General features: G+C 42.8%; 1 protein-coding gene across 3 annotated transcripts in view; it reads right to left on the reverse strand.

Annotated features, from left to right (window-relative positions):
- Positions 1-21376, reverse strand: part of TANGO2 (transport and golgi organization 2 homolog) — a 137809-nt gene that overhangs the window by 99447 nt on the left and 16986 nt on the right. The window contains exon 1 of one of the 3 annotated variants that reach the window (XM_072144468.1): positions 3613-3773. The exons of 1 other annotated variant lie outside the window; for it this stretch is intronic. In XM_072144468.1, coding sequence (XP_072000569.1) covers positions 3613-3671 — 59 coding nt within the window. In that variant the 5' untranslated portion in view covers positions 3672-3773. Of the gene's footprint in view, positions 1-3612; positions 3774-21376 lie in introns of those variants that run through there. One more of the 3 variants, XM_072144469.1, reaches the window with a different exon arrangement.

Here is a 21376-nt window from a genome sequence, read left to right on the forward strand (position 1 = left end):
CAAGCTGTCCCACCAACTGTCAGCTCTGCTACATATTGGGGAAATCTATATAATGCACAGAGTTCAGTCCCCAGCATAGTGACATTGCACTTGTCACGGCCGTGATAAGGTGAAACAGGCCTTTCACTTTGGCAAAAGAAAGACAAAAAAAAGATAGCGTGGCACTATCCCCAAACCACTCCACAGTTCTAGCAGGAAAAGTGTTAAATGGAATCAGAAGTCAGACCAGATAATTAAAACAAAAAAAAAAAACAAAAAAAAAAAAAAAAAAAAGGAGGTGCTCTAACGCATGTAAACGCAGTCCAATTCAAATAATGAGTAGTAAGAACAGAACGTGGCAGTCACCGATAAAACATCAATCTTTTGTGTACTTCTTAAAACCACATGGGCAAGCACAAAGAACGGAGCAGGGGGGCAAACGGGACTAGCAACAACCATTTTGCGCAGTAGATGTGCTTTATCAAGCTCAAATGCCATGGCGTCTGCAATAATAGGCGTGGGGCATCATAGCTGCAGTGTTGGTTTCCATGTCACTTGGGGCCAGTCCGGCTTTGCTCATCCCAGTACAACAAGGAGGCGAGACACGGTTTTCAAAGTTTCTAGCCCACGCTGAGGGCGCGTTCACACGTTGCGTTTTGACCTGTGTTTTCATTGCGTTTGAAACGCATATACAACAGCTGAGGAGGGGTGATTTGCCTAATTACATCACTGTTAATGTTTCCGTTTACAAAACGCATCGTAAACGCGATGTTAACGCATGCGTTTTGTTAACGCATGCGTTAACATTGTGTTTACAAACGTAAACGGTAATGTAATTAGGCAAATTACCTCACATCAGCTGTTGTATATGCGTTTCAAACGCAATGAAAACGCAACTAAAACGCAACGTGTGAACGCGCCCTAAGGAACAGAGAGCTGCATGGCTCTGCTCTGGAAGGCTGATGAAAAAACTTGAAGAAGGGAGGAAAGAGGGCTTTTCAAATTCGGAAATTAACTTTTTTACTAGTGAAATGTGCAAAGAATATGTATGTATACACAAACAGGTATAATTTTACATTAGCCTTATAAACTGGCATTTGGGATGTATGCAATTAGCTGGTTAATATATGTCAAGGTAATATATACCCCTTAGCATTTTCATCTATGGTAATTTCCAAATTTGAAAAGCCCTCTTTCCTCCCTTCTTCAGGTTTTTTTTGTATCTGCAGCCCAGAGCAGAGCACTATACTCACTGCGCAGCTGCTTGTTCCTTAGCAAGGGCTTGAGCAGTACATGAATTGGTTTCACTTTGGCGCATGCTCCGCTTCCTATGCCCATCCATTGCATTTTTGTTTCCGCAAAAAAAAAAAAAATGTTTAGCATCGCTTTGAAAACATAAAACTTAAGTTTCCCAGCCTCCTCAGTGAAAAAAACCCATAGACTTCTATCGCCTCCGTGATCCGCAACAGTGAAAGAGAACGGACAATTTTCAAAAATTTACACGGACAATGGATCAGTGAAAAAATATATACAATGTATATAAGGCTACATTCATACTGCTTCTTGGGGGACGTATATACGTCATATATACATCCCCCACAGACAGCAATGGGTGCACGGCGCTGTACGGGTGCGGTATGGTGCAGCACACATGTGGCATTGTACTGTTCCGTAGCCTGGAGAAATCACTTTCCCCGTAATACGGCGCTGTGTGCAATACGACGATGTGTGCACTATGGAGAGGGCGCTGACATGTGCCCGGCGTTCTACAGTACGGCAGGCACAATATCGTGTGAATGTAGCCTAAAATTTACAATCATGAAGCCACTAGGTATCCTTACAAGTATTATGTGAGCCATAATGATTGAAAGTGTTGAAAACAAGTAATGGAATTGCACTCACCTCGATGACTCCTTCCAATGCAAATTCGTGAGTATGCACAAATAAATTTGCATTGGAAGGAGTCATCGCGGTGAGTGCAATTCCATTACTTGTTTTCAACATTTGGATGTATCTACGCTGGGAATCTAGAGCACCACAGTTCTCCTATTAACTTCCCTCAATCCACGACTTGCATGTCATATGCTGGTAACCCTCTACACAGATCATAATTAACCACTTCACGGGCTGAGCCCTCTCCATAGCCGGTAAGTCTTTGCTGCATATTGCTAGCACCGATCACGGGTGTTTTCACAGCGATGGCTGTCGGCAGCCTCAAAAAGATAGCGGTGCATGGGCGCCGCCATCTTACCTGCGATCGCCACTCCCTGTGACGTCATCGGGGGGGGGGGGGGGGCGGCGATCCGTCTCCATAGTAGCCTCGGGTCTTCCGAAGACCCGAGGCTATTTAGTTTTAACCCCTTCATTACAATGTGCTGATAGCACATTGTAATGAATGAGGAGGAAAATCCCCATATACTGCCATACTGTAGTATGGCAGTATATGATAGGATCGATCAGACAACCTAGGGTTAAAGTACCCTAGGGAGTCTGAAAAAATAGTAAAAAATAAAAAAAATTATAATAAAAAAAACCCTAAAATTTCAAATCACCCCCCTTTCCCTAGAACTGACATAAATATAAATAAACAGTAAAAATCATAAACACATCAGGTATCGACACGTCCGAAAATGCCCGATCTATCAAAATATGATAACGGTTTTTCAATGCGTTTAACCCCGTAAAGGAAAATAGCGCCCAAATTCGAAAATGGCACTTTTTTGCCATTTTGAAAAATATAAAAAAAATCTATAAAAAGCACCAAAGTATAAAAAAAGTTATTAGCGCCAGAAGTTGGCAAAAAATCAAAAAAATTATTTGTGTACAGGAGGTTTTAATTTTTGTAAGTGTATGAAAACATTATAAAACCTATACAAATTTGGTATCCCCTTAATCGTACCGACCCAAAGAATAAAGTCATTTGGGGCGCTCAGTGAAAGACGCAATATCCAAGCCCACAAGAAAATGGCGCAAATGCGTTTTTTTTCACCATTTTCACTGCATTTGTAATTTTTTTCCCACTTCCGAGTACATGGCATGGAATATTTAATACCATCACTATGAAGTGTAATTTGTTACGCAGAAAACAAGCCGTCACACAGCTCTTTACGTGTAAAAATAAAAAAAGTTATAGATTTTTGAAGGTGGGGAGTGAAAAATGGACATGAAAAAACAGGAAAGGGCCCGGTCCTTAACCAGTTAAATATTGAGACCAGCATCCTGTGTAATCTAACATATTCTCAGTAGTGCCACCCAGTGTTCCTGTTCTATATATACGTATCATAATGACTGAAAGGTTACATACAATATTTTGGTCCATAATGGACATTTTTCAAGCCAAGTTCTGTATGGAATGAAAATTGATACAGTAAGTGGTAGTATACCAAACCATATGGATACACATAACATACTGAATAGCAAGGTAAGTCTAGACAATGGTAAGAATATACTGACAGAAGTGAAGCAGTAGAGAGCACAATGTGATACAACAGAGAACACAGCAGGCTGCTAGGAGAGTACACTGCTAGAGGTTACAGCTATACACAGAATAGCATGTCTGGTAGAGAAGTGCAGGGTGCAGGGGTACAGCCTTCACAGACTCCAAATTGTGACAAGCCCGAGGGCAGCACATACCTGTTGAGTGTGCAGGCACATGAGGACACAGGAAGAGGCTTACAATGGCCGCTGTGCATCTACTAGGAATAGTTCCTGCTCTGTGCTACATGCTAGCAGGTTATGAAGTGGTACAGTCACATGACAGGAAGCAGTGTGTGCTTGCAGTCACATGACACTCTGAGCTGTACTCCCGGAAATGAAGAGTATAAAGGTGTACTGGGCGGAGTCTGCATGACTGTAATGACTGTGACGTAATTACCGGGGATTGGCTGAAGGAAATGTGAGTGGTGTGATTGTGAGCAGTGAGTGTAGTGAGAGGGTAGATATTATATAACATTAATAATAATAACATAAGAGAGGAAATTAGGACTAGAAGATACTGTTCTAGTGTGTTTATTGTTTTACTGTGGGGGAACAATAAGATGGGGAGCGGGGGGAATAAGAGGGAGCTTCTGGGGGGGGGGGGGGATAAAAAAAAGAACGCAGGGAATCAGAGGGGAGCTGCTAGGGAGGTAAAATAAGAGGGGAGATAGGGTTGGGGGAAATAATAAGTGGGGGCTTTATTATGAGGGGGAACTGGGGGCTCAATAAGAGGTTGAGCAAAGGGACAATAAGAATTTTCGCTGCATGCATAGCGCACTGCATCTTTTGGACATCTTTGTCTGCTACAAAAGTTGGGAGGTATATAAACCAGTACAAGAAACATCTAGAAACAATAGTAATAGTCATGTTATTCTTTGTGCACAACACAGAATATACATGCGAAAGTTAACAAAAAATGAACAGTAAAACAGGTCAATGCCGTGCTACATACGCTGATATAGTAAAGCAAATTACAGGACAAAATATTAAACACGATGGTGCAAACAAAGTATCCACATACATCTTCCAGTATGCACTGAAAAGAGCATGTAAAACGTACACATAAAGGGACGTGTGAGCGCTGCTCACCCCCGCCCCTCTCCATAGGAACATATGGGCCACGGCGCCGTAATACGGGAAAAGATAGGACATGTCCTATGGCACCGTACCGTACCGCTCCCGTACCATGCCGTGAGCTCACAGAAGTGTATGGGGGACGTATATCGGCCGTATATTCGTCCCCCATACATGTGTGTGAATGCAGCCTTAGTCAGAGTTTGTGACACATTGAGGGTGTTAACTTGATGTCAACACATTTGTTTATTAACAAAAAGTATATACTTTAATGTGTTAACTGTTGCATTTGGAAATGCAAATGTTAACATCAATTTAGTCAAATTTCTGTTCAACTGTTGCAGTGCGTTCTAAATGTGCATCTAAATAAAGATGGTTCACACTTCCAGAGCAGTGCCGGGTGTGCCAGATAACTAAGGTAAACTGCACATACTTTTGTTAATTCTGGCCCAGTGGCCCGCATTTTCTAAAGTGTTTGCTCCAGTATTCTCCGCAGCGGCACAAAATTCTGCACCTAAAGGGGCGTTCCTGTACCGATTTGGACCGTGCACCACATGTATCACTGCAACTCGACAGAATTGGTTTTGCACGCTCTGGAGCTTATTTACGAAGGGTCAGGCAGCTTACTTTCGTTGGACTGTTCACAGTTTTCGGGATTTCCGCAGCTTTGACAGGCATTTATCGGGTTTGCGCTGGGATTGTGCCGCACGCGGCCGGGGGGTGTCATCGGACGATCCGACTTATTCGGACTCAGCTCGGGATTTAAGATTCAAATTGTGTCACAAGGCAATGCACTTACATGCACCAGGAAGAAGAAGGTGAACTCCGCCGGACCTGAGTGGGGAAGCGACACATGCAGGATATCGGGCACACAATCTTTGTGAATCGTGGCAGAGTGTATTATCGATGGACAATGTACTTTCTGTGAACTCCAAGGAACGGGTAAGTAACTGTGCCCCTCTATGATAAAGGAACACCAAAAAAAGTTGGTGTACACTTGACAAGCAGTACAGGGTCCACCAGATTAATGAAGACCTTGCGCCAGTCTTCAATAATTTAGTTCACTCTGCATATTAGAGAGTGATTTTTTTTTCAGGGCTAGGCTTAGAGATAGGGCTAAAGAATCCTAAGGGTGCGGTTATATGTACCACTAATGATGTTCTAGCGTATGGGGGTGAGCCTCAGCATGATCATATATGCGTTTCTATGGAAATGCAAGTCATCGGTAACCAGAACACTGCTTACACTTCCAGAAATGAAGAAAAACTGATTCAAAATACAAAAAATGGGACCAGCACTGCACAAAATGAGGTCAGGTAAAGAGTCTAAAGGTCTATGCATGTAAAAATAGCTTATCCTTTCATTTTCTTGTGGGAAAAACAGATTCAAAGCACCCAAACACATAGTAAACAGCTGAGGTATGTATGAAGACGTTCTGTGACAGCTGAGGTGTGTATGAAGAGGGTCTGTGGCATCTGAGGTGTTTATGATGAGGTTTTGCGGCAGCTGAGGTGTGTATAAAGAAGTTCTGTAGCAGCTGAGATGTATATGAAGAGGTTGTGTGGCAGCTGACATGTGTATGAAAAGGTTGTGTGTCAGCTGACGTCTAAGGAGTTTAAGAAGAGGTTCTGGAACAGCTGAGGAGTGCATGAAAAGGTTCTACAGCAGTTGAGGTGTTTATTATGAAGTTCTGCAGCTGAAGTGTACATCATGAGGTTGTGCGGCAGGAGAGGTGTGTGTGAAGAGGTTGTACAGAAGCAGAGGTGTGTGTGAAGAGGTTGTGCAGCAGCAGAGGTGTGCATAAAAAGGTTCTGCGGCAGCTGAGGTGTATATGAAGAGTTTGAGTGGCAGCTGAGGAGTTTAAGAAGAGGTTCTGGAACTGCTGAGGAGTGCATGAAAATGTTGCACAGCAGCTGAGGAATGTATCATGAGGTTCTTGTCAGGGGTAGTGGACTCACTGTACCACGACGAGTGATGACATAATCCAGCACCTGGGAGCATAGTCTTAAGTGGCATCCGGTTTTCACCAGAGCCCGGCGCAAAGTGGGTTGGACTTGCTGAGGCAGGATACAACCAGATTGCTCTGGTCGCAACTTTCCTCTCGGTGGAGGACAAGATGAAGTACAGAATCGTAGAGCAGAAACGTGGACAGGCAGGAGGTCAGGACAGGCAGCACAGGATCAAAGCAGGTGGTCACAACGGGAATCACACAGGCAGAGTAGAAACAATTCGGGATGACAGGTTTCAGCAGGGAGACATAGAAGGAGTTTGCAATGAGCATGGTGGGAGGTAGACAAAGCTTGTAAACTACAGGATTAATGCGCTTCAGTACCTCGAATGGACCCAGGAAGCGAGGACCGAGCTCGTAGCTGGAAATCTTCAGCCGGACATACCTGAGGACAGCCACACTATATCACTCGGAGAGAAGACTGGAGGGAGCCTGCATTTTTGTCGGCCTGGGTTCCATGGCAGAAACATCAGAAGGCACAGAAAGAGGAAGAGGTGGCTGTGGATGCTGTCCATAGACAATTAATACATCCCGTATCTTTACAGAATAGACAATTGCCTTCAGATGACGTGAAAGGTCCGAACATTCCTACATTAACTTTTCTGTCTATAGTGGATTGGTCATTGTGGGCCAGTTTAATGATCTGACCCTCTTAGATTTTTATCTTTTGGGTCATCTGAAGGCAATTGTCTATGCTGGGAAGAAACAAGATGTACAGCAACATAAACAACGGATTTTGGAAGCCTGTGCTAGCATTTCTTCTGTGGTGTTGCTATCAGTGTGTCAAGAGCAAGAGAAAAGGGTTGCATTTATGTAAGAATAACGCTATATTAAAACCAAGCACACCATTGTTTTTCTTTTTCTAAATTCTTAATAAGTTTGATTTGTTTACATGACCCTCTTCCCATTGGAAAAAAATAGTTAGATCCAATATGGACGACTTAAAAATGGCCCATCTTTAAAAAAAAAAATCTGGAAAAGTTTTCCCCCTCCCATACGCTAATGTGCCACAAACGGGAAGTTCATATCACCAACTTTTCCCATTTTATTTAGGAGTATCCATATAAATGGCCCACTCTGTATTTGATATTTTATGTGATAGGGCAACACTAGGTATTAAGTATTTGTGAAGAGAAAAGACTGCTAGAGACAGGAATTTATTTCCCAATCTTTGCAAAATAGCCTTAGCATGAATTTGTTGGAGAACGTCTGCAAAGGTAAATCACAGATTCTCAATGGGATTTAGATCTGGGCCGTTTTAACACATTAAAGGGGTTTGCTCTGGTTAAAAATAAAAAATTTATATTAGGCTGGGGGCTTGAATGGCTTAAAAAATAAACTACTTTTACTCACGATGTCCAGTGCGCCAATTCTCCTGTGGAAATGCCTGTCTCTAATGGGTCTCTATTTGTATACAAAAGCTGGAGGTTCCATCTCAACCAACGCAGCGCACCTGCTGCTAGAGGAGGTGAGTATAAGAGGTGTATTGTTTTTTAAGCCCTGGAGTTTATCCCCAGATAACTCCATTAATAGGCTTTGATTCAAAATGTAGCATTGGCTTTATGTTTAGGGTTGTTGTTTTGACTATGGTAAAACTATGTCCCAGTCTCATGTCTTTTCTAGCCACTAACAAATTTTCTTCAAGAAGTGTGCTATGTCCAGTCCATCTTCAAATTTGACCAGCTTCTGAGTACCAATTGAAGCAAATAATCTCTACAACAGTTCTGCCACCAGCATGCTTCATTGTGGGGATGCTTTGTTCTCCAACACAAAACTGCTGTAATTATACTGAGAATAAATTACAATAAATGACAGTTATACTCTATTTAGTAATTTGGTATCTTCTAAAGGCAAATGGACACATTGGGGCACTTTTACTAAAGGTCCGTGGACTGCATTTCCTGACTATTTCCAATTTGCGCCGCATTTAACGGGTTTTTGGCGCACGTGATTGGATTTTGACGCAATCGCACCGACGTTCCAGTCCTCAGTCGGACCATGCACCAGATTTAACATGCAAAGTACGACAGATTGTGTTGCATGCTCCATGTTTAAGTGGTGCACTCTGTCGGAGCTGTACAGAGGGCGCCAGATTCATGAAGAACGTGAGCCAGAAATCCTGAATTTGGCATCCTCTGCACACTTGTGAGTAAATGTGACCCGGTAGATTTTATTTCGAGGTGTCAGAGTGCAGGGGAATGAATACATATGCATGCCATACTTTTCAGTTTTTTAAAATCACAAACATTTGAAAAATATGTAATGTTTTACCCTTCAAAAATACTTGACCCTTTTTGTTGCTCAAAAACATCACTTAAATACTTAGGCTTTTTTGCTTGTAACATTTAAAAATGAAGAGGAATACTTAAAGGAAACCTACCATTTAGAATGGCAGGGGTAAACTGTAAGTACCGAGCACCAGCTCATGGTGAGCTGGTACTTACTTTCGTTAGTGTTATAAACCGCGGTTTTAACACTTTTTAAACTCTAGACCAGAACAGGCTTCGGCGCTGTGCGCGCGCCTATATAAGAAATAGCGCCGAAGCCTCTCCTGCTCTAAAGTTTAAAAAGTGTTAAAACCGCGATACCGCGGTTTATAACACTAACGAAAGTAAGTACCGGCACCAGCTCACCCTGAGCTGGTGCTCGGTACTTACAGCTTAGCCCTGCCATTCTAAATGGTAGGTTTCCTTTAACAACCCACTGTAAATGCACTGCAGTAAATAAAATGCTTATCGTTTTGTATATAGGGATTTAAGCAATGCTGTCAAGTCCTTTGTATTGCTAAATATAATGTGTGGAATTTATTAGACTGAAATATGCATCATATTATTACTCTTTGACCTTCACATACTGACAAGTTAATTTGTGTGAATATTTGCTTCCTTTATTATGGGTGGATTTATTATTGGTGGATAAGAAGTCGGCTATAATCAGAAAATCCAGCAGTGGATTATACAGACAGTGGAGACCTGTTTAGCCCAGACAACAGAAATGGCTTATGACCAACTAACCATGCAAAGGTAATAAGTGGCAGATTTTGAAAGTCATTTCTAGAGCATATAAAAAATAGAAAAGAATAGTGATTGCTGCATGATAAGAAATACTGAAAAGTAGAGAATCCATCTCATTACAAAGAAGGATTGAAAGGGGGTTGCTATTTTATTGTTCCAGGCTCAGAATTCACCAGTGACCCCACTCATTGTCTGAGAACACATTGTTACATACAGATCACTGGATAGATACAATGCCCGTTTCTGATATAAGCGTTCCAGAAACTGAAAAAATCAGTGATGTCAAAACTTTAGGTCAATGTAACGCAATGTAACACAGGAGGACAGAGAAAGACCAGTGTTCACACTAACATACAGAAAAGTGTCAATCCAATAACAAACAAGTCTGAGACAGGGAAAGTGGGATCACACTGGGAGATACATGAGGGACAAATAGATACAGACAGACAAGCAGAGTCGGACAAAACAGCGTCAAAACCAAGAAGGCGGCAAAGGTACAGAATCGAAAAGCAATAGAATGGTCAATTAACGTAGCAGGAGTCGGATACACAGAATAACAAATGATAGCTTTAGCACAAGCAAAGGCAAAGAGAAGGACTGCAATAACCTGCACCCCCTGAAGGAACTAGGCAGAATGTAATGGGAGTAATGGACACTGCACCCAGTACTGACTGGTTCAGTACTCACGCCCAGTTTTCCCTAAGGAAAGAGCTGTCAATCATAGGCAGCTCTGGGTGTAGTTTTCAAGCACAGTGGCCTGAATCCCATTCAGAGCAATTGAGAGTTCCGACACCTCACATATATTTTTTGATGTTTTATATGTGCATATTTATATATCCCTATGCATCTATATACATTTTTATGCATATTTTTTCTGTTACAACCTCTCTTTATAGTAAAAATCTCTTTGAGAAAGGGGTCATTCTAGATCCCAAAACGTGTTGTGGTTCTTTGACAATCAAGATAAATAAAGTATGCTTCATATTCATATCAATCCATTTTGGTGTTTGTCTGACTTCCACCTCCATGTTACCTCTACTCTAGCCAGTATGGAAATTTAGGCTTCAGATTATTGTCGCTTGGCAGCACCCATAAACTACAAAAGCAAAACCATATTTGATGAGCCTCAGTTTTCCAGTTTTTAAGTCATGTTTGTACAAAACACCCTATGAGCGCTTTTTTCCTTGTTCTTTTTGCCCCACCTTTCTAATAGACAGTGCAATTGATCCATTAAAAAGTAGAGTCAAGTACTAGTCTTTTTAACTTTTTTAAAAAAATATTAATACATTAATAAATAGAATTATTAATTTTATTATATATTTATACAATGTACATATTGTTGCTACAAAGTATCTTGACACATTTTTATATTATCAGGTAAAATGTAGAAAGTATCAATAAAAAAAGAAAAAGAAACATATCAAAATATACAATAAACATATCTAACACAATGTGGTTTCCAATATCTTGACCTCCAATATCTTGACCTCCCATCAAGATTAGCATGAGCCAAAATGGGTGAATTTTATGAAGGCCACGGTGGACAGAAAGATTTGTATCCTGAAATACCGCCAAGATAGGTGAATGGTCTGGGGGTCCCCTAGCAAAGTGTTCTATTGAGAGCAGCCCAAGACTTGCACGGTCATTGCCACAAATAATACGAGATAAAGTATCGTAGCCAGCTGCATGACAAGTGTGAATTCTTGTGTACCTGGATGCCTGAGGTGCCATAAGTCATGCCACGCAATCTTCTGTAAGAACATGGCCAGTGGGGACAACATATAATGCCGAGAGGGTAGAGGGAGGAACCTGTCACCTGGGGGAACCTGTCACAGAATGGTTCTATCACTGAATTGAATTACCCCATGCAGATCATGGTGGCTTGGGGCTACTAGGCAGCAAAATAGGCAACTTCATATAACAGGGACAGGGTGTCGGGAGGAGGGATATACAAACAAAGAATGATATAGGGTTGACAGTCTATGTTACCATGCACAAATAGAAATCTCCCCTCTGGATCAAATACCTGGGCGACTTGTTCCCATCTCACATTGCGATACACCATTAGAGAAACAGAATACCCAGAAGAACAGAAGACATGGACCGGGGTAGCACGTAAAATTAAAGTCTCTCCTTGTGCAATGCGCATACTTGCAGATATAAAAGCTTGGGTCGCAACAAATCTGCCCACTGACAGATAAAATGACCAGCAGCTTCTTGAGACGGACCACAGGAAGGTGATACTGAGAGACCAGGACAGCATCCACAAAGTTCCCTGCAGAGCCGGAATCCAGGAAGGCCAAAACTTGAAACTAGCTCTCAGATCCAGAGCTGAGTAGGACAGGTATATTTAGGCGAGGAGAAGCTTTGCTCTCACCTAGGGACCCTTCTTCCAAGAATACTAGGTGCATGTGTTTCCCGGACGCTGAGGACGGACTGGACACATCTTAAGAACGTGGTACTGGCTGAGACAGAGATTCCCTTGCGCTTGTCGGGAACGCTCTAGACAGGCAAGCTCTATCCACCTGCAAAGGTTTCTCTGCAGATGACATGGAAGACGGTTGAGGTGGCAGACATCAGGTCCTGACTTGCACTTGTCCTGACTTGCAGAACTGAGCTGCAAAGTCACCGACAGATAAGTCCCCTTGGCGCAAGTTCAGTAGGGCAGTCTCACCAGATGACGCCTGGATGGTTCCTCAAAGACGGACTGGAATTCAGCGAAGAATGTGGTGATATTAGCTGTGACTGGGTCATTCCTGTTGCATAGGGGTGTAGCCCATGCCAGCGCGTTCCCAGGAAGGAGGCTGATGATGAAAGCCACTTTAGAACACTCTGGGGAAGATTTACTTACCCGGTCCATTCGCAATCCAGCGGCGCGATCTTGGCGCGGTGGATTTGGGTCCGGCCGGAATTCACTAAGGCAGTTCCTCCGACGTCCACCAGGTGTCGCTGCTGCACTGAAGAGCATTGGAACGCACTGGAGTTCACCGAGTCAGCCTGGATGAAGGTAAGCGCGTGTGGAGCAACACTTTTTTTTTAAAATGCGGCGGTTTTTCTGAATCCGTTGTTTTTTTTATGGCCATGCCCCCCCCAATTTCCGTCGCATGCATGCCTGCGCCGATGCGCCACAATCTGATCGCGTGCGGCGAAATCCCGGGGCAATACAGAGAAAATCGCGCAAAACGGAAAAATTCGGGTAACCCATCGCAAAAACGCAAATCGGCCCTTAGTAAATGACCCCCTCTGTGTCAAACTGCGTAGGCATCAGTACAATGTGCGAGGAGCACTGGGTGATCAAGCCCCTGCACAATTTGGGGTCTCCATCATACTTTGAAGGCATGGAGAGTCTCAGCCTAGGTTCTGCAGAAGGTAGAGAACCTGCAGTAGCCAGAGGGACCGCAGGAGCATGACACTGCTGCTGAGTAGACAATAACTGGTGCAAAATGGCGGTGACTTGTCCGAGTTGCTGACCTTGTACGGCAATCTGCTGGGACTGCTGGGCCACAATGGTGGCAAGATCAGCCAGTTCAGGTAGCGGTATCTTGGGAGGATCAGGTGAAAACCGGGTGCCACTTAGACTGTGTTCCCAGGTGTCGGCCTACTTTATCGTCCGTGGTGGTGCATATTGGTATTAGATGAATCACCCTCAAATGAGGGGAAATTAACCCTTTTTATGACCTCCATTAAATCTGTTTTCCGTTTGTCTTTCCTGTTGGTGCCAAATCCATAATTTCCCTTTTCATTTCTTGTAGTTTTTCCTCCTTGCTAGTTACAATGAGTTGCACATGAGGAAATCACCTGAAAAGGTTGCTGAGGCGGAGGCTGGAAAGACCACGGACTACTAATAGTAAAATAAACTGCGTATATGGTGAACACAAACCAGGGGTGCTGCATACTTAACAGCTCAGGTGCATGCATAATGGCAAAAATATACAAAACCAAAGTCTGGCATACTCAAATATACCCGCGCAATGGATAGCCCAGAGACACAACAGATTTAGACAAAATAAACATTGCCTACAGCCATATTAAAGTAGCTGTAATAATTATCTATACTAAATATAATAACAGTATAAGATAATCCTTTATTAGTCCCTGTCACGGGTGCTACCGCGATCAATGTCGCGGATCGCGGGTACACCCGCCCTTACACCCGCCGGTCCCTGTCCCCGTCCCCCTGCCCTTACTTACCTCTCCTGGCTCCTGTCTGTGCTCCAGCTCCTGGCGTGTAGACCGCACGCCTCCTTGCCTGCAGTGGCCCACTCTCGCCACTAGGGGGCACGCGCAGACTTCTCCCAGCCTTATACGGCCAGCGTTCTCCTGATTGGAGTTCGCTAATCCGGCTCGCCCTTATAATCGGGCACCTCCCTTCACTCTCCGCCGGATCTTCTCCTAGGATCTCCTATGGTTTTCATGCCAGGCTTCCCTAAGCCGTTCCTGTGGAAGAGAAAGCCCATTAGCGTTTCCAGACGCTTTCCTGTCTTCCCGTGTCTCCTGTCTCCAGCATTCCCATACGCTCCTGGTGTTCCTCTCTCTAGCATTACCAGGGTACCTCCGTGTGCTCCTGCCATCCTGTGTCAAGTCTTCAGTTTGCCTCCGTGCTTCCTGCTGTGCCTCCCAGGATTCCAGTCCAGCGGTGTCTGCAGTCCGTGCCAGTGCTACCAGTGCTCCTCTGTGTTGCTGCTGTCATCTCAGGCTTGGACTGTTTCCTGCACATCCCTGTACCTTTACTGCCACCGCGGGCCTCATACCATCTCCCGTGGTGGGTCAGAGGGTCCACTGGTCCACAGACTCCTCCCTCCAGACTCTTCCCATAGAGACTTTTAGTTCTGTTGTTTGTGTACCCGTTACAGTCCCACAGCTAGGAAAGTATACTTGGCATAGTCCTGAAGTAGAGGGCAGGCGTAATGTCCCATGGCGACAATAGGAACCACTAACGCAAGGAAAGGAAGAAAATAAATCAGTGGATGCATATCAGGCTTTCAGCATCTCGGTGGTCATTGGCGGGTATTCAACCAGGCCTCTGCGTCACTCAGAGTGTCGAAGAATATGGTTCTATCTTCGTATATCACCAGCAGCCTAGCTGGAAAGGTAATTGCCGTCTAGGAAAGGAAAGGTCTCGCTGGAGCCCCAGGTGTAGGAGGCCTGGCTGGAACTTGGTGCGCTCTCTCCACAGCGTACGCAGGTGACCATGCGGCAGCAGGGAGTGTGTGGGATCTGAGCCCTTAGCCGGCTCTGGAATGCCGAGGATGCGTACTTATTACGGCGAAACCATTTTTTTAGGTCATCAGATTTCTAGGCCCACATATTAGGTGATTGCAGCCGTTCTGGAATAGGAGCCATTGGGGCTCATTTACTAACGGTCTGAACACCGCACTTTCATCGGGTTTCTCGAATATTTCCGATTTGTGCCGAATTGCCCCAGGATTTTGGGGCACGTAATCAGATTGTGTCGCATCGACGCCAGCTTTCGCGCAACAGAAATGGGAGGAGCGTGGCCGACGAACAACCCGACGGATTCAGAAAAAACGTGGAATTTAAAAAAGAATTTGTGTCGCTAGATCAGCACTTGCACCGGGACGAAGAAGGTGAACTCCGGCGGACCTCGGGGCAGCAGCGACACCTGCTGGATATTGGGCGCACGGACCTTAGTGAATCCCGGCAGACCCGAATGAACGCGCCGCGGGATCGCGACTGGACTGGGTAAGTAAATGTGCCCCAATGTGTCATCTGACTGAGTGATCTCAGTTTCCTTAATCCACTCACGCATTGTATGGAAATCATGCCGCAACAGGCTCACATCCACGCGTATTTCCTTAATCTGTTGTGAAAGAGGTGGTGGAGGCCTTTATAGCTGATAGGAGCTGAAACAATACCTCCTTTAGCATTGGTTCTGACTCCTGCGATGATGCAGCTTTGTCAGACACTGCAGCTGGCAGAGTAGAGCCAGTAGAGCAGTGGTTCCCATAGAGCGGTTGCGGGAGAGAAGTCGGCACCATCTTGTGAGCCCTGCCATGCAAACTCCTGAGCTTTGAAGGGGCTCTTGAAGCCTTGGTTTTGCTCATGGTGGCTGTCTGTCGAATAGGATCGATGACTCACTCTGTGCCCCAGTATGGTGGTGGTATGTATTCTTGGCAGGATGGTTAGTTAAACGCCAGGCTAGAGCATAGCTTGAGCTACATGTGACCCCTTTGGCTGCTGGCCACCCAGTCAGAACTGTTTTTAACGGATGACTTATAGTTTACAAGTGTGCATGAAAAACAGATACCGGGCTATGCAAATGAGCTGTAAAAAAATGTATGTTGACATCTGTTTTTCATAGCTCATTTTTGCCTCCAGTGTATGCAGGTAGCCTTAAGGATTCAACTACATTCATGTCAGTAAGGCGTACATGGTGTACGCATGGGTATGTGGAATTCACGGCCATGTGTTTGAGGCCATAGAAGTGAATGGGGGGGGGGGGGGGCGGGTGAGTGTAGCTGCTGAAATAATGGCTAGCAAACGTTGAAGTTGAAATTTGTCTGCATGAGCCCTAAGAAATGAATGCCAATCACATTTCACAAGACATGATTTAGCATGATGACTGTATGAGTAGAGGAATTTACTCTCTGCTCCCTTGACTCTTAACTGCCCTGTGATGCCGATTTCTGTCAACATTTAAGTTAGCTGCATGTACCATGTAAAACAAATTGAACTTTGCCTCTAGTAGTACCGGTATATGTTTTTTGTTTACAAGACCCTTTTAATGTTTATATTTATGGCAATGTGGTTTCTTTTAAAAGTAGTAAATAACAAATAAAAACATATATAAATATTGTTTTGCTGTAATTACATATTCTAATGAACTAAAATGAAATAAAATGAATAAAATAAAACTTTAGAAAGCATTGTTCCCATTCCATCTTACATTTTATCACTTTGCAATGCTTTATATAGAATGATAAATATTGTAATTAAAAATATGTCCTGGGGGAAAAAACTGCCTTTATATGGCTATGTAGATGGAAAAACAACAGAGAAAAAAAACATGTCCTCAAAGGGGGTCATTATCTTATCTGTGTTTGCTTTGGCTAGTTTGTAGTCTGTTTCCGTCTGCTACTTTGTGTTAAATGTTTTTTTTTTTTCAGATCATTTTGAGACCCTTGTTACAAGTGTTGCAAAAATGTCGCACAAATGTTTCAAGTAATTTCTTTCCATTTTCTAAGTTTTCCTTAAAGACAACCCGTCAGTAAAATTAACCCTCTAAACTAAATATATTTTCATAAACTGCCATTACAAAGCATTGCCTGTATCCCTTCATTGTCCATCTACATGCCTGTAATCTTAAGCAATGCGGTCCTAAAGCTGTATGCAAATGACCTGTGAAATGACCAATGAGTCAATATCATATTCAGCTGTCGAGCTTATTCATGAGTGGGAGGCACAGCCACACCTCCAGTGCTTGACTGACAGCCTGTAAAATGATGTGTGGCGCCCCCTGCAGTGTGTGTGTGTATAAGAGAGATACAACAGCTCCAGGCAGCCATGTTACGGCAGAACATGTCAGGTACATGTGTAGCTGATGTCTGTGTCTCACACATGTGTACAGGAGAGAGAGCTTGTCAGCAGGTAAAGCAGAGACACTAGCAATGCTTTACTATACATTACACACAGACATGAGCAGGGGGAGGAGAGGGGAGGGGTAACAGTGGTGACATCACTGCCTCTGACCATGTGACCAGCCTAATTTACATAATAAAGATAAGATGATTTTACAATGATTAATGTATGAATTGATTAGATAAAGGCTGGGATGGGATCCTTGTGAGCTGCTCCAACATGTAGTGGTGACAGAAATAGTGAAAAAGACCTGATGACAGGTGTCCTTTAACTATGGTTTTTGTCTGGAGTTTTTTGTGCCATAAAATTTCACAAATTTTATACAATTTGAAATTAGAAATGTCATTTGCGACCTTTAGCACATCTGGAATAGAAGATGAATGTGTCTTACTGACGAACAACATTTCTAAATGTCCCCGAAAAAGCAAAAAAATTGCAATGCAGAAAAAAAGTCTCAAAAAGTCAGAAAAAACTGGAATAAAACAAAGATAAATGACACCCAAAGAGTTATAAAACTCCCATGTAGTAATCATCAATGAATATAAAACAATTTATATAATCTTTCATCATCATTCCACTGCTTACTGCTTATCATCTGAGCTTGATAGGAGCAATGTGGAAGAGAAAGAAAACAAACCCATATAGTGTAAACCTAGACAATTGCATAAACCTTAGATGCCAGTTATCATGCCTTCTGCAAGACCATCAGTGACAAATTAAATCAGTGGGGCTTATTTACTAAGGCCGCACTTTAGTCAGATTTTCTGCTGTTTTTTTCGGGATTTGCGCCCCTGTGAAAGGTATTTAACTGGGGATCGTGACGCATGCAATCGTATTGTGGAGCAGCTGCCCTGGCTTTCATGCGACTGAAATCGGGGGGGCGTGCCATTGGCGATCCAACCGATTCAGACTGAGTGCGGGATTTTACTTTCAAATGGTGTTGCAAGATCAAGCACTTACATACATCAGGAAGAAGGTGAAGACAGACCTGAGCAGTAAAGTGACACATGCAGGATATCGGAAGCACGATCTTAGCGAATAGCGAGTACATTCCGGTCGGACAATGCACTTTTGTGGAACGTGTCAGGACGGGTAAGTAAATGTGCCCCTTTATGTTAAATTGTGTTTGGCAAATTTTGTGACCCCCAGGCACATTACTTTCCCATCTTACAAAACTAGAATAAAAACGGTAATATAACTAAACTTGTTACATAGAAACTTTAACATGACTAAATGTTTTCCATGGGGTCAGTGCCAACACCAATCTTACTTACTACTTCCTACTGCTGTAGCTTACTACATAGATACTTTATCAGAACCAAGTTTACTACAAAGATACTTTACCAGAAGCAAGATTAATTCATAGAACTAGAAGAGGCAGGGCCCTATAGCAGACTTCTATGACTTGTGGCGAAGATTGCTACTGTGTTGGGATTGATTGATGGTGCACATCCTCCACTCTTTAGAGTGTCAGGTCAAATGACGGGGGCCCCCTGACATTGCAGGCCCCATAGCAGCTGCTATGGCTGCTACCGCTGTAGTTACGACCCTGACCCGAGCCAAGATTACAGCAAAGATATGTTACCAGATCCAAGATTACTACATAGATACAGGACTACAAACACGATTACTAAATAGATAACCAACATTAAGACATAGATCTATTGTATAAAACCCTATTGGACCATAACCAAGATCACTACATAGATACAGGATTGGAACCAAGGTTACTTCATAGATAAGTTGCCAGAACCAAGATTAATTGTATTAGCCCCTAGCAGAGATGGGTCTAACAAGTTTACAATAATAAAGGACATCTGAACAGGGCCTAATACTTCCCAATACTGTATTATACTACTATTGTATTGATCAGGATTACTAGTGTGCATGGATCTGATCAAGTATGTAATTTTCTATTCTATAATACAAGTAATGCAATAACTATAAAGCACATTTTCAAGGCTAAGCGTTGTTCAGAGGTCGATAGTGTATATTGTGTCACAGTGACAACCTCATATGTATGTGTATTCCTCTCACATCATTTAGCTTGCAATTTAATCATTGCAATAATCACATCACTCTGGAAAGTGGAAACTCCAATATCAATTGCTGCATGTTCCACAGTAGTAAGCTTTGAAGTGTCACTGTGGAAAAAGTCGAAGAAAAATATGATTTCCCTCCTTGTAATCCAATCAGCCCTCAGCAGTCAACCCCCCAAACATTAGTCCTTGTTGGACAAGCTGCTTTATTGGCTCATGCACTGAAGACAGAGCATGATCATTTCCAACAGAATCACAGCACAACAGAATAGCATTATTTCATTCAGATGCCTTCAAAAACTTAAATAAATTATATTGAAGGCAGTAAGAAACTAATGCTGTTGTCAGCGATAGATCTCTTTTTAGTTTTCATTTTGTGCTGCAGACATAAGTCAGAAGGTTATGGCTCTATTAGATATGACATATAAAGATCTCATTTCACACATTGGTGATTTTTTGTAACAAAATACTATGACATTTGCTTTATAGTATAGTCAATATGTTTAGAATGATCAGTATCATGAGGAAAAGGCATCCTTAAAGTGGATAGAAGACATTCGGTCACTGAAATATATATAGCAGAGCGCCCATGAAGGGTAAATGGAAACGGTCAAAGATGATGTTACAAATAATTGAAAATAGAAATGCTATCTATGCTGCATAGTTTACATTGGGACAATAAGTAGATCTTATAGTTTTGGTTAATGGATAGTGGTTAAAATATCTCCTTAGATTCCCTGCTACGATATAACTCAAGGAAACAGCAAGATCAAAGCGCTAGGCCTCCAGAATTGCTTTACACATATAACACCATCTACACCTTCATGGGGGTTTGAACCTACCAACCATTAGGACAATGAATGTAACCTCACCCACAAGGCCAATTATGCCCTTTCTGTTTCAATATCACCACTCCATTCTCTAGAATGAACTCCCTCCTGCTCTCTACTAGGAAGGTTTGAAGGCTTATTTATGCAAATATTCATTTATTTTTAGCATGGATTGGGGGGAAGCATGGTTACAAATAGAAGAGAAAGTACACCAGTGCATACAAAGTACATTTTTTAGACTTTTTTTTAAACTATATAAAAAATCCTACCACTCAGGATCCAATACAAGATACAACATTTCCACCATCACCCCCCAGTGTGACTCAATATCACAAGGTGTGGAGCTGCTTCATATGGTGGGAGCTAGGGATCCACACCAACATCTAATTTGTATCATTGAAGGTACTTGTAGACTTTCACTGGACCATGCTGAAACTTGTTTTGTCACTTGTTGCGAAAAATGATCTATTCTCGACCAAGATTTTTCCTGTGTGGATGTTTAAAGCCCCAGGTGTCTACAAGAGTCCCAGTTGTCATAAAATGTGGGAGTACTTTGTCCATGGGTAACAGATTATATGGCTAGACGAAGCGCAGGAGTGCGCGAAACCGTCCCTCACCGGAGTCTTTAGCGTGCCGCACCTCCCTGTCCTATGCACCGCTTTAAATAAAGAAGATTTTTGGGTGAGTGCCAGTACTTTTTGTCTTTTTTCATTTGCATGCTTACTTGCTGGCTGAGCACTACCCATGAACATTTACACGCACCCGGACTGAACGCCATTGTCCTGGCTGTCTGCTGTCTTCCAGTCCGAGTATGGTAGTGCCGATGCTTTCCTGGATGGTGTGAACACCACCTCTAGATTTTGTGGTAACAGATTATAGTTTCCTGACCTGTACAAGGTGTCCACTTTAAGTTTCTGATTCTTATATGGTATATTCTATTTATGGCACCTAAAGAAACTTTTTTCTTTTTAAACTTTGAGCAAAATTTTTCCTGTGTTAATATGTGAAAAGACATCATACTTCTCCCTCCTTGGACCACTTTTGATAAGTACAAATCACAATGTATAGACTACTCCTTAATAATTGCTATTTTGGAAATGCTCTGAAACTGTTCAACTCTTTGCACCTGATGGACAAGCAGGTAAGGGAATATTGGTGAACAATCATTAAGAGCAGGCTGTGGAAAGGAGGAAGAGTGGCATGAGAGTGAAAGAAGCTAACTTTCAGGGGACAGAAGTTATATCCGGAGGTAATATCCGTTTGTATGAAAGATTCAGAGAAAAAAGGGAAAACAAATACCTAACAATGTAAAATATGAATATGCAATGAAAATAGAGAGACAAAAGGCCTGGCACT

The sequence above is a fragment of the Engystomops pustulosus genome, chromosome 1 (assembly GCF_040894005.1).
Source record: "Engystomops pustulosus chromosome 1, aEngPut4.maternal, whole genome shotgun sequence".
NCBI classification, from domain to species: domain Eukaryota; kingdom Metazoa; phylum Chordata; class Amphibia; order Anura; family Leptodactylidae; genus Engystomops; species Engystomops pustulosus.